The sequence below is a fragment of the Furipterus horrens genome, unplaced genomic scaffold (genome assembly GCF_987537825.1).
Source record: "Furipterus horrens unplaced genomic scaffold, mFurHor1.1.pri manual_scaffold_1, whole genome shotgun sequence".
In the NCBI taxonomy this organism is placed as follows: Eukaryota; Metazoa; Chordata; class Mammalia; order Chiroptera; family Furipteridae; genus Furipterus; species Furipterus horrens.
In genome coordinates, this window is record NW_028327171.1 from 114,841,783 (window position 1) to 114,857,542 (window position 15,760).

Below are 15,760 nucleotides of genomic sequence, written 5' to 3' on the forward strand. Positions count from 1 at the left end.
CATTAGGTTGCTTTAGCAAAACATTTACATTTCCCTGAAATCTGATACCATAGTACTAACATTTTATTCAGAAAAATGTACTAGATATTCACTTCTAAACTCTTTAGTTGAATTAGTTCTATTAAACATTCAAGGTAATATTAGAAAAGGACTATTTTCAAGTCCTTATAGGGGACATGTTGGGAAAAAGGAATCATTTTATACTCATTGCTATGATGGTGGTGTCTGACCAGTTCCAAATTATAGTATCAGTAAAGTAGAATTCCCAGCCACAGGAAATTGGGGTTTCCTTCCTCCCTATCATTGGGCCCAGTCTCTTCCAAAAATTACACTGCCATTCCTACCTTTCAGCCCTTCATCTAGGGACTTAGTCCCCGCAATGAGATTAAAAGCTTTCATTCAGGCGAAGCTTTAACAAGGTTCAGAATGTGAGGGATTAAAGGACAGCAGAGCAAATTAAGTTCCATTCTTAGAAATGATTTCTTAGTATTTGTAAAATCTTTGTTCTCCCAAGAGCTGAATTGACATAATACAGGGCCTACATGCACAATTAATGGGTAGGCAAACATCTGTTTGTTTCCATTTGAAATGCCATTTTGACAGATTCAACCCTTTATCAATCTTCTGGAAAATAAACATGCCATCATTCTCAGTGTGGCAGTACTGAGTACAATTTTAAAACAAAACATAGGCCTGCCACCAGAGCTCTAGCAGCAGGTTGTGTGCATGGGTTTTGATCTCAGTCAAATACTACTATTTGTGGAACATAAAAATTCACACTGTTCCATGAGTATTCTGGTATGTCACATTATTTCATATCATTCTGGCACTGATTCAGAAAGAAAATTGTCTATTATGGCATAATGAGAGAGAAAAAAACCATTACATACAAACGGTGGTTAAAAACAACGCATTGTGAAGTTTCCAGAAGCGTGGATGTTTCAATGCAATCAATCCTAGCATCTTGGAAAAAAATCTCTCCTGTCCGTCTTTTCAGTCACAAGTTGCTTTCACACAGTAGAGTCAACAGACAAAGCTGATCAAGATCAAATTTTAGTGGTAACACCATTTCCTAGGGTATAATTTTGAAAGATGCTTATATGCCACATGAAACAAGAATTACTGGCAGGAGAAGGAGGGCACACTAGGCCATTTCAGAAGCAAGCTGGGTCTTGCATATTTAGATTATACTATTAGTAAGACCTCATTTAGGGTGATGACAGATAAGGGGCAATGAGGACACACATACCACATGGAGAACAGATTTCACATTGTATCTTCCTCACATGTTATATGCATAAGAGACCTGGCAGAAAGACATGGAGAAAGATGGTCTGATTTATGTCCCAAGGGAACCAACATTTAAAAAATGACTTTAGTATTTTCTGCTCAATCTCCCAGAAAATAAACTGGGCAAGTGTACAATTCTGCCCACAGAAGTGGCAGCAGCAGAAGCCTTAGAAAACTTAAATAAATTAAATATGAAGCTGCAAAAATGTTTTTTCTTCTCATTGATTCTATCCTTTCTGCTGCTCTGACCTGATGAGAAGGTGGGCAGCAGGAACTCATGCTACAGACTTTGTCAACAGCAATGATTCTGAGGGACATTTCCAGTACTGGATCAATTTACCTAAAAATCTTCTGAGCTATCTCCTCCTCAATTTTTAATGGAATTATAAAAGTAAACTCAAAAGCTCCATCAGAATGCTTGAGAGACCCCTAAGGTAGCTTTTGCATATGAATATGGAAAAAATAAATTATTTGAAATTTGAAATAAGACTTTGATTTTTTAAAAAAAAATGACAGCAAATCAATGTTACCTGGCTTAAAAAAGTGAGGACTTAGCTGCCCATTTGCACCCCTCATATTTTTACAAAGCAAGGAAGCATGAGAACTCGCAGCTGTGTTTCTGCTGCTGCCTCTGGGAAGGTGAGGGGAGAACCTAGGGTTTCACACCCCACAGGCCAGCCACATACCAAAACACTCCTCATGGGAGCCTCTCAACATTGCCTGCTCACGAGGACACGCTGCTCCAGAAGGCCATTCTAAGTAAAAACACAAAAAGCCATGACTAAGGGCTAACGTGGCTTCGAGATGTAACTGTGTAGAGTGAGGACGGGTGAAGTGCTGCATTTCTGTAAGCCAAAGGCCACCACAGCATGAAGCTAAAAGAAATATGGAACAGTGTATGAAACACATGAACGACACTGTTCAACCCTCTGCGGCTCTCAGATCTTGGAGTCTTTTATAAAGAAAAGTCAAAGTCAACTTCCTGTGTCTGTGAGAGAGAAATCCTCAGAGGAGAGGTAGCCCTGAGCCTCCAAGATGTATCACTAGAGGGCTTACTATGGCTGTATCCAGTAAAGAAATCAATAATGACATTTCTTTAGAAAGTGGAAAGAAAAAGCAAATACTTCAACAAATACAAAAATTATTCACAAAAAAATTACCTATTCAGTGAAGTTGAGTGGGGAATCAGAATAATGTTTCACTTCAAATTAGTCACAATGGTGCTGATGGTTTATAAAAGAGAACAGCAAATTTCTGGTTTTCCTCACCTCCCCTGCAATACCCCAGAACCCTCCTGCTCATGATATTTCCCATACCCTCACCCTAACCGACCCTCATCCTGCCTACAATTTACTTGTCTTGAGCCAACCCTGAAGACAGAAACTGCTGGCTGGGTCTCAGTTCAACAGTGAACTAATGCCAACGGAAGAACACAGGAAGGGTGCAGGAGTGCAATGGCATTAACCTTGAGTTTTGTAGACGCTGGACAAAGTTCCTGCCAGCCCAAATCGAAGTGGCACCTGCACACAATGCAGGCTACATAATGATTCTGCTGACAGTCAACGGAGGCGAGGAAGAGTGTGGAGGCTCTGGCTGGTTGGCTCCCATGACAGTGTTGCACATGTATGCTCTTGGGTGGGGTGCAAAGGATTTGTTTTACTCCCACTGCCTTTGCCATTTTCCCTTTGGGTCAGAAGACTGCTCTTTACAGAGTCCCCAAAGATCAGCTACTCACCTTCCTCTGAGGCACAAATCCTAGAAAGCCTTAACTTCAAAGAACCACAGCTCGCCAATGTGCAGGAGTCAAAAGTCAAATGCTCAGCATCAAAAGATCTGGGCACACCTGCCCAGCCAATTCATCAGCAGTTGTATAGACAGATCAGAAAAAAACTAGCTTTTAATATAAAAAGTGTTTTTCAAATGGTGCAATTTCCTATCCTTCTCTGGAGATCATAATTCTTCATGTTTCTGAAGTCCTATAGAAAAAGAGAATAATTGAAAAGAAAGTGGACTGTCCTCAAGTTATAGAAATACACTGGGCATTTTATACTACTGTAATCAGCATTTTATCTCTCTTTTAAATTTTTCAGAAACTTTGGCTTGGTGTGTTTTAAAGCAAAAACAAACTAAAAAAGACATATAGGGATACCTGCATAATACTACTTAATGTGAACTGTTTGCAAAGTACATTATTCACTTCTAGTAAAATGAACATTTGTAGTCAGAATTCTTCCTCTTCTTTTTTTTTTTTTAGTTTAACAACATATAAACATATTTCTATGTAGCTCAGTTACCATTCTCTATGCTTGGATGTTTAAACTGTTTTCAACACTTTTGGTTTATAAATATTAGTAAAATAATTTTTCCATGTATATAACTTCTTTTCATCTGTTGAATTATTCTTTAAGGTAAATTCACAAGATAACTTTTTGAGGTATAAACATTTTAACTACGCCTGATAACTGATTTACAACTTTTTAACAAGGACTGCTATAATACACAGGATGACCCCGGCAGTTTCACCACCATCTCCACAACAATGGCATCATCAGTATGAATATTTTTCTGGGTAGTACATATTCTTGATAGATTACTTTAATCTCATTACTATTTCCTCAAATTTATTATTTATGTTTTCCTATTATTTGAAAATTATGTTTACATTCTTTGTTCATCTATGGAAATTCTTGAGGCTGTACTAATGAATTAGAATGAATTATTTCATGGTAAATATCCAAACTTTTAGCTGTGATATTTAATATCATGATACAGTCTTCAGGATATTTAAGTGGATCACTCAAGAGCCATGTTCTGTGATTCCTTTTTTAAAATTAATTTTGAGCTGAATAAATGTTAAATAGAGCCCAGCTTATTAATAGTTTACAAAAATTCTAATTTTTTTTCAAATGGCTACCATTAGATATATAGACATAGTAGGAAAAGCACTATATATAGACTTAGTACTCTATTCTTAGCCTAAAATAAATACAAACACACTTGTCAATCTTAAATGTGTTCATTTACCAGTTCCTGAACAGATTTAATAAAAAAACTAAGGAACCTACCAAGAGACCCTAATATAATGTCATGTTTGGCTTATGTATCACAAAACTCATGAACCTAAAATAACAATAATCACAATAAAAGCACCCTTTCTCAAAAAAAAGTAGGGCAGGGAGAAAAGGGCAGCAACTACATTAATAAATAAAACTGTTTAAAAGGCCAAATAAAGGAAAGTGAAAAATATACACTGAATGCTGTCAGGATGGAAGAATTATTATGTGATTTTTCCTTTCCTTTTATTCATTATTCCGTCATTTTTGCAACAAACAGAAATCAGTACTGCAAAAAGTACTTACCCAAAGCCAAAATTTGTCCTTACCTTCTTGGCGTGACTCTTCTGTCATTTTTTCTTTGGAAAGTGCGCCCGTTTCTTTCTCTCTCTGAAAGCGAATTTGTAGTTGCTTGATCTCTTGATCATAGTCCTGCCACTCTGGGACAATGCGAACAGCTGCTTCCAGCTTGGGCTCTTTGGTCATTGGATTATTACACTGTGAAAACCCAAATGGCATATGTCAGCTGAGTTGAAGAAAGAGTATATTATATAGAATTCAACAGTGTTTCTGTTTCAAGTCTTAACTGGACAAAAAAAGACCACCACTGAGGAACCAAATGACAGATCAGCAGAAGAAAAAGTAGTACCTTCACTGATTGCAAATAGTGAACACAGCCCCATCAGACACAACAGGACTGGCTTTCTGCTGCTTACTGTTAAGATGTTTTACAGTTCCTAGGCTATACAACTGCAGAGAAAGACTACACAAGAATCTGTGTATTAATAGTTATCTAGTGATATAGCCCCCTGGACTGAGACATAGTGAAACTCATACAGCTCACCAAATCAATCGTTTTCGCCCTTTTCTTAGAGGCATCATCACACCATGTTTCACACCAAAGCCATTCTTGAGGGAGTGATTTAATTGGCACCTGATGGATCATATTATTTGGCAAATCCTATGTGGTAAAAATAAACAAATAAATAAATGCATACTAGATTAGTGATGTTAGCTGTTCATAACATTATACATGATAGTCACAAAGTTTTAGAAATGCAAAGGTCCTTACCAAAAAACTTAGAGAAGCTCAAATATTTATGGTGTCTTAAAAACCACAAAGTTTAGAGGATCCATAAAACATCTACTCATAATAAGCAACTGAAATTCTTTAGCTTAAAATTCTCAAAGAGCCTGAACCTAGAATTTCCACCATCCGGGCAATTCTAAGAAAAAACACTACTGCCTTTTAAAATCAACTAAAAATAGTTTGGTTTATGTTTCAGTTCTGCTTAAAGAAAACTCTGAATTCTTCTTGTCTACTGAGGCCTGATCCCAAATGGATGAAGCCCATGTTTTCTAGTCTTTGCAGCTTTGAAGCTCTTTTCTCAGGAAACCTTCTGAATTTGACACAATAAAATGTTTCATTGTCCTAAGACACAAAGAGCAATATGAGCCAGCATATCCACTTCTGGGTATGTACACAAAAGAAGTGAAAGCAGGGACTGAAACAGATACTTGTACACCAATGTTCACAGACACATTATTCACAATAGTCAAAAGATGGAAATAAAACAAATGTCCATCAGCAGATGAATGGATAAACAAAATATGGTATATACATACAATGAAATGTTATTCAATAGTAACAGGAAGGAAATTCTGATACATGCTACAATAAGAATGAACCTTGAAAATACGCTAAGTGAAATAAGTCAGACACAAAAAGATATTGTATGATTCCAAAACTACTTAGAATAGGCAAATTCATACAGACAGAAAATAGAATAGAGGTTACCAGAGGCTGGAGGGGGCAAAAAAGGGGTGGTACACAGTTTCTGTTTGGGATAATAAAATAGTTCCTGATATAGACGGTTACAGAACATTATGAATGTACTTAATGTCATTTAGCTATACAATTTAAAATGACTAAAATTGTAACTTTTACATTATGTATATTTCACCACAATTAAATTTGTTACTAGAGAACTCACACTAAGGGAAATTAAAAGATATTCTTCAGGCAGATAGAAAATGACTCTTTATGGAAGCCCAGAAATATAGCAAAGAATGCATCTAACCCAAAGGGTACCTACGTGAGTAAATCTAAATCTAAATCGATATTGACTGTACTAAACAAGAATAGTAACTTCTTCTGAGGTTAAAATATAGAGAGATCTAAAATACAAGGCAACAAGGCATTAGGATGGGATAAATGAAGTTAATGAGTTTTTAAGGCAGTGCTACTCAAAATGTGGTATGCAGACTTGCAGCAAGGAGCTTGAGAAGAATGAAGAGCCTTAGGCTCAACCATTTATTTACTGAATTATCCTGTACAAATGGGGACCAGATATTAAAGCTTTGGTAAGTACTCCAGTTGATTCTTTTATGTATGCCAAAATTTGAGAAGCACTGTTCTGATGGTTTTGCACTGCGTGGTAGGTGGATAAAATATACCAATTAATATTGGTATATTTCTGCAAAGTCAGAAATGCATACTGTAACTGCCAGGATAATCATTAAAAAGAATTGTAAAAAAAAGTGTATAGCTCAAGCTAATTGAGGGAAAATGAAATTATAAAAACTATCAATCTGAGAGAAACTAAGGAGAAAAAAAACATAGAACACATGTAATGAGTAGGAGTAATACAGAAAAGCCAAACTTATGGGTAATTACATTAACTATAAATTAACTAAGGGTTCAAATTAAATGATTGTCTATCAGACACAGAATTCAAAAGACAGTTTTAAGGAAGCTCAATGAACTTACAGAGAACTACACCAGCATAAGAAAACACATACAAACTTCCAATAAGAACCAGGAAGAAATGAAGAATACAATTTCTGAACTGAGGAACACAGTAGAAGCAATCAAAAGGAGGCTAAAAGAAGCAGAGGATCAGATCAGTGAGTTAGAGGACAACGTAGCAAAAAATTCCCAGACAATACGACAAAATGTAAAAGACTTAAAAAGAATGAAGAGGGTTTACGAGAACTGCAGGACAACATGGAACAAAACAATATCCATATCATAGGGCTACAAGAAGGAGAAGAAGAGGAGCACGGGATAGAAAACCTGATTAAAAAAGTAATGACAGAAAATTTTCCTAACTTGATGAGAGAAAGTCATGCAAGTCCAGGAAACACAGAGGGTCCCGATGAAGATGAACTCAAGGACGCCCACTCCAAGGCACATCATAATTAAATGGCAACATTGAAAGACAAAGAGAGAATCATAAAGGCACCAAGAGAAAAACATCAAAAAACATACAAGGGAGCTCCAATATAACTAACAACTGATTTCTCAACAGAAACACTACAAGACAGAGGGGAATGGGAAAAAAAAATTCAAACAATGAGAAACAAAGGCCTACAGTCAAGACTACACTACCTACAAAGCTCTCATTCAAAATGGAAGGTGAAATAAGGAGTTTCCCAGACAAAGGGGGACTAAAAGAATACATCTCCACCAAACCAGCATTGCAAGACATGCTAGAGGTTCTGCTTTAAGAAAAAGAAAAAAAAGGGGAGAGGGAGAAATACAGGTACAAAAGGAAAAAAATGAAAATAAATAAGTACCTATCAATAATAACCTTAAGTGTAAATGGATTAAATGCTCAATCAAATGACATAGGGTAGCGGAATGGATACAAAAACATGACCCACATATATGCTGTCTACAAGAGACACACCTCAAAACAAAAGATTTACATACACTGAAAATGAATGATTGGAAAAAAGTATTCCAAGCAAATGGATATGAAAAAAAAAGGTGTGGTAGCAACACTTATATCAGACAAAACAGATTTCACAGCAAAGGCCATAAAAAGAGACAAAAAAGAACATTTTATAATACTTAAGGTAACAATCCACCAAGAAGATAAAACCCTGATAAACATATACGCACCCATAATAAGAGCACCCAAATATATAAAGAAAATACTGGAAGACTACAAGAAGGATATCAATAGCAACACACTCATAGTAGTGGATTTTAACATCCTATTGTCAACAAATGGATGGATCTTCGAAGCAAAGAAACACCAAGGATATTGAGGCATTGAACAACACTCTAGATCAAATGGACTTAATTGATACCTATAGTTTTCATCCCAAAGAAGCAAAATATACATTCTTTTCAACTGTACATGGAACATTTTCAAAGACAGACCACATGGTATGACTCAAAAAAAGCCTCAACAAATTCAATAAAATTGAAATTTTATCAAACATCTTAGACTACAATGCCTTGAAACTAGAAATCAACCTAAAGGATAAAAACTAAAAGACATTCAAACGCATGGAGAATGAATAACTTGCTGTTAAATAATGAATGGGTTAACATTGACATCAAGGAAGACTTGATGACTTGAAATCAACAATGACTTCAAGAAGTTTCTGGAAACTAATGATAAGAACACGCAACAGCCCAAAACCTATGTTCACTGATGAACACAGATGCTAAAATCCTCAACAAAATACTGGCAAACAGGATCCAGCAATTCATCAGAAAGATCATACGCCACGATCAAGTGGGATTCATCCCAGGGATGCAAGGATGGTTTAATATTCGCAAATCAATAAATATAATACATCACCTAAACAAAATGAAAGACAAAAATCACAGGATCACATCAATAGATGCAGAAAAAGCATTTGATAAAGTACAACACCCATTTATAATGAAAACACTCAGCAAAATGAGAATAGAGGGAGCATACCTTAACATAATTATGGCTATATATGAGAAGCCTGAAGCCAACATCATATTCAATGGACAAAAAACTGAAAGCATTCCCCCTGAAATCAGGAACAAGACAAGGCTGTCCACTCTCTCCACTCCTATTCAACATAGTGTTGGAAGTCCTAGCCACAGCAATCAGACAAGACAAAGAAATAAAAGGCATCCAAATTGGGAAGGAAGAAGTAAAACTATCACTATTTGCAGACGACATGATAGTATACATAGAAAACCCGATAAACTCCCCTAAAAGATTACTCAATATAATAAGTGAATTTGGCAAAATAGCAGGGTCAAAATAAATATACAGAAATCTAAGGCATTTCTGTACACCAACAATAAAATATCAAAGACAGAGACAAAAAAGTAAATACCATTTACTATAGCAACAAGAAAAATAAAGTACCTAGGAGTAAACTTAACCAAAGAGATGAAAGACCTGTACTCTGAAAATTACGTAACATTGAAGAAAGAAATTAAGGAAGATACAAATAAACGGAAGCACATACCATATTCTTGGATGGGAAGAATCAACATCATCAAAATGGCCATGCTACCCAAAGCAATTTACAGATTCAATGCAATCCCTATTAAAATACCAATGACATATTTCACTGACCTAGAACAAATACTCCAAAAATTCATATGGAACCAAAAAAGACCCTGAATAGCAAAAGCAATCTTGAGACAGAAGAACACAGCAGGAGGAATCACAATACCAGACATCAAACAATACTACAAAGCCACTGTGACCAAAACAGTCTGGTACTGGCATAAGAACAGACATATAGATCAGTGGAACAGAATAGAGAGTTCAGAAATAAACCCAGACCTCTATGGTCAACTAATCTTTGATAAAGGAGGAAGGAACATAAAATGGAGTGAGAAGAGCCTCTTTAACAAATGGTGCTGGTAAAACTGGACAGGGACTTTTAAAAAATGAAACTACACCACCAACTTACACCACACATGAGAATAAACTCAAGATGGATCAAAGACTTAAATGTAAGTCATGACACCATAAAAGTCCTAGAGGAAAACATAGGCAGGAAAATTTCAGATATCCCACGTAACAATATCTTCACGGATACATCTCCTAAGGCAAGAGAAATAAAGGAAAAAATAAACAAATGAGACTACATCAAACTAAAGAGTTTTTGCTCAGCAAAAGAAAACATCAGCAAGATGAAAAGGAAACCAATCATATGGGAAAATATATTTGCCAATGATACCTCAGACAAGGGATTGATCTCCAAAATATATAAAGAACTTACAAGTCTCAACACTAAGAAGACAGACAGCCCAATTAAAAAGTGGGCAAAGGACCTGAACAAACACTTCTCCAAGGAGGATACACAGAGGGTCCATAGACACATGAAAGAATGCTCAACATCACTAGCCATCAGAGAGATGCAAATAAAAACCACAATGAGATACCACTTCACACCAGTCAAAATGGCCATCATCAACAAATCAACAATCAACAAATGCTGGTGAGGATTGGAGAAACGGGAACTCTAGTGCACTGTTGGTGGGAATGCACAATGGTGCAGGCACTATGGAAAACAGTATGGAATTCCCCTAGAAAACTAAAAATGGAACTGCCTTTTGAACCAGTGATTCCACTGCTAGGATTATGCCCAAAGAATCCTGAAACACCAATTCAAAAGAACTTGTGCACCCCTATGTTCCCCTATGTTCATAGCACACTGTTTACAATAGCTAAGTGCTGGAAACAGACTAAGTGCCTATCCGTAGATGAATGGATTAAAAAACTGTGGTACATTTACACAATGGAGTACTATGCAGCAGAAAGAAAGAAGGAACTCCTGCCATCTGTGACAACATGGATGGAACTAGAGAGAATTATGCTTAGCGAAATAAGCCAGGCAAAGAAAGAAAAATACGATAGAATATCACCTGAAACTGGAGACTAATGAACAACACAAACAAATGAACAAAACTGAACAAAGAACATAAAGAATAAAAGTTATCAGGGGGGAGGGAGGGAGGGAACGAAGGGGGGTAACTAGGGAAAGGGTGTAGTAAAGGAATTAGTATAAATAGCCCATGGACAAGGACAATGGTGTGGGGAATGACTGTGGTAAAAGGGGTGGGCAGGCTGGGTGGGTTGGGGAGAGCAATGGAGTAAAAATGGGACAAGTATAATAGAAAATCAATAAAATTAAAACATTAAATGATTGTCACACTCAATAAAAAAACAAACAGATACAAGCTATATGTAAGAAATAGAACTAAAACAAAGGATAAAGATTGAAAATAGAAGGATTTAAAAAATATATATTATAACACAAACTGAAAAGTAATGTAGCTGCACTAGTATTAGAAGAAGCACCTTTTAAGATCCAAAAAAAAGGTATAACCAGAGATAATAAAAGGTTAATTTGTCAGTAATATGCATATGACTTCTAAGTTTCTAGCCACTCAGTAACATAGTCTTAAAACATGTAAAGGAAGATTTGGCAAAACCAAAAACAAGAAAGATTTTATGGTACAGAAAAATAATTTAACATAAGTATCTCAGTAACTAATAAAAGAGACCAAAAAAATAACATTACTAAACTTAAATGAACACACGAAGAAAAATATTATACCTAACAACTGTAGAACATAAAACCAGATGAAATGTTTAGGAAAACTGACCATATGTGAGTAAAAAGCAAATCTCAGTAATCTTCAGTGCCTGAAATCATACAGAATATATTCTCAGATCATAGAACAAATGAGATAGAAATTAATAACAAAAATATAAGTGCAGACCACTGCCATTTCAGTGTTTTGTCAAGAGTTTCCACGCCAAAAGAGGAATTCCTGCTGATTTCCATGTAGGAAGCATCCAGACGGTGAGCTGTTCATAGGATCCTGCTGGGTAGCCCAACACACAGGAGATGTGCTCACTCTCTGAGCAGTACAGAAAGGGCTAGGATGGTGAACTGAGGCTTCATGCAGATTACAAGAGGGCAGGGGAGGACACCATCTACACCTGCACCGCTACTAGCCAGATGGAGGGAACATCACTTAGATGCCAGCGAGACTCAGAGCTAAGCCTCCTTACAAGGCCTTTGATATTTTTCACTAGTGTGTCCTCTTTTCAGGACAGATAAAAATGTCACACACACACACAAATAAAAAAGTCCTTCCCATGAAGAAATAAAACACTGTCCCAACGGAGGAGTAAACAGAGAAGCAAATAATACATCATTTTCCGACACAACATTGTATGCCCATCATTGAAAGTATTAACCAAAAAAAATAGGCACTTACTTGATCAAGATTTGAAAGGCTGTTAGGATCCTGACTTAGACCTTGGTACTGTCCTCTGAGTCTGTCACCAGCAGCTATTTTCCTAAACTTCTTCAGATCAACAACATACAGTGCACTGGATAGAGAAGATCCATCTGTTATAACCATGGACTATGGCATAAAAAAGAAGTCCACTAGATAATGGAACAGGTTACTAGGCAAACACTCTGGCTTTTCTTTGAAAATGTGAGCCTGAGGCCTGATGGTGGACCTCAGGGTCAGTATATGCTACTTCAGAGATGACTAAGAATACTACTACAAAACCCATATTCTGCCACCACAAGCTCAGTTTGTCACTGTGTCTTATTTAATTGCCTTCCAAAAGAAATAATATAGTCTCTTACAAATGACTTCTAGCAAATGTCAACAGATTGGGTAATAAAAGCTATAGTAACTGCTAAATAAACATTAGTCAAAAATATCCTGATGATGTTTTAAATGTTGCAGGGGAAAAAAAACAACAGTTACCCTTCTTTTGGACCAAAAATAGTTGAATACTAAAATCACCATACCACAATGTTTATCTCTGTATGTGCTGCTTCCTACAGGTCCTCTACCCTCCAAATATTTCAAATCATGCTATGCCCAGAGAAGATAATGTAGTGTTCATTAGAATAGTATCAAACACATATATATGGTTTGACCTAGGAATTATACTTCTAGAAATTTATCCTATAGTTATACTGAAATATACAAAATAATGTATTTAATTATTCAGTGCAATAATGTATGTCAGAGAAAAAGATCATAAATATAATAATACTATTGGAATAATATGTAGATATAAAAATGAATAAGGTCTCTCTGTACATATAATATTTACTAGAGAAATGAAGTTAAAAAAAGAAGGTATAAAACTATAAATAGGATGGTATATTTTGTGTAAAAAAGAATTCATAGTTTGTGCAACAAAGAAGTCATAGTAGTTATTTACGTAAGATTTAAAAAATTCTGGGACATATAATAATTTAACAGAGGAGGTTATCTGCTATGGAATGAAAACTAGGTGAAAGAGAGACAGGACTGAGATTTTTTTCACTGTATATTTTTTGTAATTTTTATTTATGAAGCATGTTAATGTATTACCTATTCAGTTTTAAATATACAAAATTAATTTAAAGAAAAGAAAATCAAAAAACAGTGTTAGAAGCAGTCCTTTTCGGTACCTGATATGGTAATTCCGCCCGGCTAAGTGACTGGCCCAGTACCCTGATTTCCAGAACCTGTAGCCATCCATTTCTTTTCGGCTATCACAGAAAGGAGTATAACCATAAGGGGCACCATCCAAATTGAAATCTCTTAACTCCTTCAGATCTGTTCGTACAATCTGGAGAAAAGACCACAAGTTATTGTTAAATAATCATGCAGATAGCAGTTTCCTGAAAATACAGAGTACCTCATTGAAGGAATCCTGGAGGGCAGCATGATGGTAAACAGCACAGGCTTCAGAAGGAGACCCAGTCTACATCTGGATTCCTCCACCGATTAGCTGACTGACCTCCCTACCAGGTAAGACACTTAGCATAGTGCCTGGCACACAGCAGTCTAAGTATTCAAAAAAAGTAGAAGTAAACTAATTTATATTGCTTAGCCTCTCCATGACTCAGTTTCCTCATCTGTAAAATGGGCATCTCACAGTGATGTTGGGAGGCTTATGTGAATTAAAATATGAACATATGTGAAACAATGCTTCTTTTTAGCTTGTATGTGAAATGAATTAAGATACAAAACTGTATTCAGGAACTTCCAGCCAAGGTGGAGGCATAAATAGACATTCTTTGCCTCCTAGCACAACCATAAGAAGGATCACAACTAACCTCAAAACAAAAAACAACCAGAACTGCCAGAAAATTGAACTGCATGGAAGTTTGACAACCAAAGACTTAAAGAAGAAATATTCATCCAGACAGATAGAAAGGGTGGAAATGGGAGCCGTGGAGGAGAGCATGCAGTGTGGCAGTGGCAAGGCCACAGTAGAAAGGCAGTGGCTGTAACCAGTGGAACAGGCAGTCCCACATGATATGTGGCAGATAAAAGCCAGAAGGGAAACCTGGGGTACAATCCCAGACCCAGGCCAGACTGTGCAGCCCAGGGTTCCAGTACTGGGAAAATAAAGCCTCATTGCTTCTGGCTATGAAAACCAGTGGGGTTGTGGCAGAGGAAGAAAACTGTCTATCAGGAGAGTCCATTTTGAGGGCCCCCACAGTCCTAGACCACAGACAAACCCACCCACTCCGGGGACCACAACCAGGGCAACAGCTAGAGGGGCGCCAGTAGCATATGGAAAGTAGGTGAAGTGACTGAAACAGGGTGAGTGCCGAGTAAGCAGTATTGTTCCTTCTCAGAACCCTCCCCCACATACAGCACCACATAGCAGAGAAATGGGTTGTCCTTTACCAAGGAATACCTAAAGCTCTGCTCCTTACAATATAACAGGTGTGGTAGCTCTACCTAATACACAGAAACAAACACAGGGTGGCTGCCAAATTGAAGAGGCAAAGAAATATGGCACAAATGAAAGAACAGATAAAAACTCCATAAAAGGAACTCAGTGAAACAGAGGTAGTCAACCTATCAGATGCAGAATTAAAAACACTGGCTATAACAATGGTCACAGAAATGATTTGAGTATGGCAAACACATAAGGGAAGAAATAAAGGCTACACTAAGTGAAAGAAAGAAAAATGCACAGGGAACCAATAGTGAAGTGGAGGAAGCCAGGGTTCAAATCAATGAATTGGGACACAAGGAAGAAATAAACAGTCAACCAGTACAGAGTGAAGACATAAGAATTCAAAAAAAAAAGGACAGTAAGAAGACTCTGAGACATCTCCAAAAGTGACAACATCTAATCATAGGGGTGCCAGAAGAGGAAGAGCAAGAAATTGAAAACTTATTTGAAAAAATGAAACAAACAAACAAACAAAAAACACTTCCCTAATTTGGCAAAGGAAATAGACATACAAGTCCAGGAAGCACAGAAAGTCCCAAACAAGTTGGACCCAAAGAGGACCACACCAAGACACATCATAATTAAAATGCCAAAGGTTAAATATGAAGAGAGAATCTTAAAAGCAGTAAGAGAAAACAGAGAATTACCTACAAAGAAGTTCCCATGAGACTCTCAGCAGATTTCTCAAAAGAAACTTTGCAGGCAAGAAGGGACTGGCAAGAAGTTTTCAAAGTGATGAAAATCAAGGACCTACAACCAAGATTACTCCACCAGCAGAGCTATCATTTAGAATGGAAGGACAGATAATGTGCTTCCTAGACAAGGTAAAGCTGAAGGAGTTCATCATCACCGCGCCCTTATTATATGAAATGTTAAGAGGACTTATTTAAGAAAAAGAAG

The 15,760-nt window shown here is 36.7% G+C and overlaps 1 protein-coding gene across 3 annotated transcripts in view; it reads right to left on the reverse strand.

Moving 5' to 3' along the window:
- Nucleotides 1-2,414: 2,414 nt before the first annotated feature.
- The window catches only part of UGGT1 (UDP-glucose glycoprotein glucosyltransferase 1), a 195,064-nt gene continuing 181,718 nt past the window's right edge, over nt 2,415-15,760 (reverse strand). For all 3 annotated transcript variants that reach the window (XM_090278868.1, XM_090278874.1, XM_090278863.1), the window contains 5 exons: nt 13,575-13,735; nt 12,370-12,484; nt 5,188-5,304; nt 4,673-4,841; nt 2,415-3,266 (listed from right to left, as the gene is read on the reverse strand). In XM_090278868.1, coding sequence (XP_090134994.1) covers nt 3,241-3,266; nt 4,673-4,841; nt 5,188-5,304; nt 12,370-12,484; nt 13,575-13,735 — 588 coding nt within the window. In that variant the 3' untranslated portion in view covers nt 2,415-3,240. The remainder of the gene's footprint in view (nt 3,267-4,672; nt 4,842-5,187; nt 5,305-12,369; nt 12,485-13,574; nt 13,736-15,760) is intronic.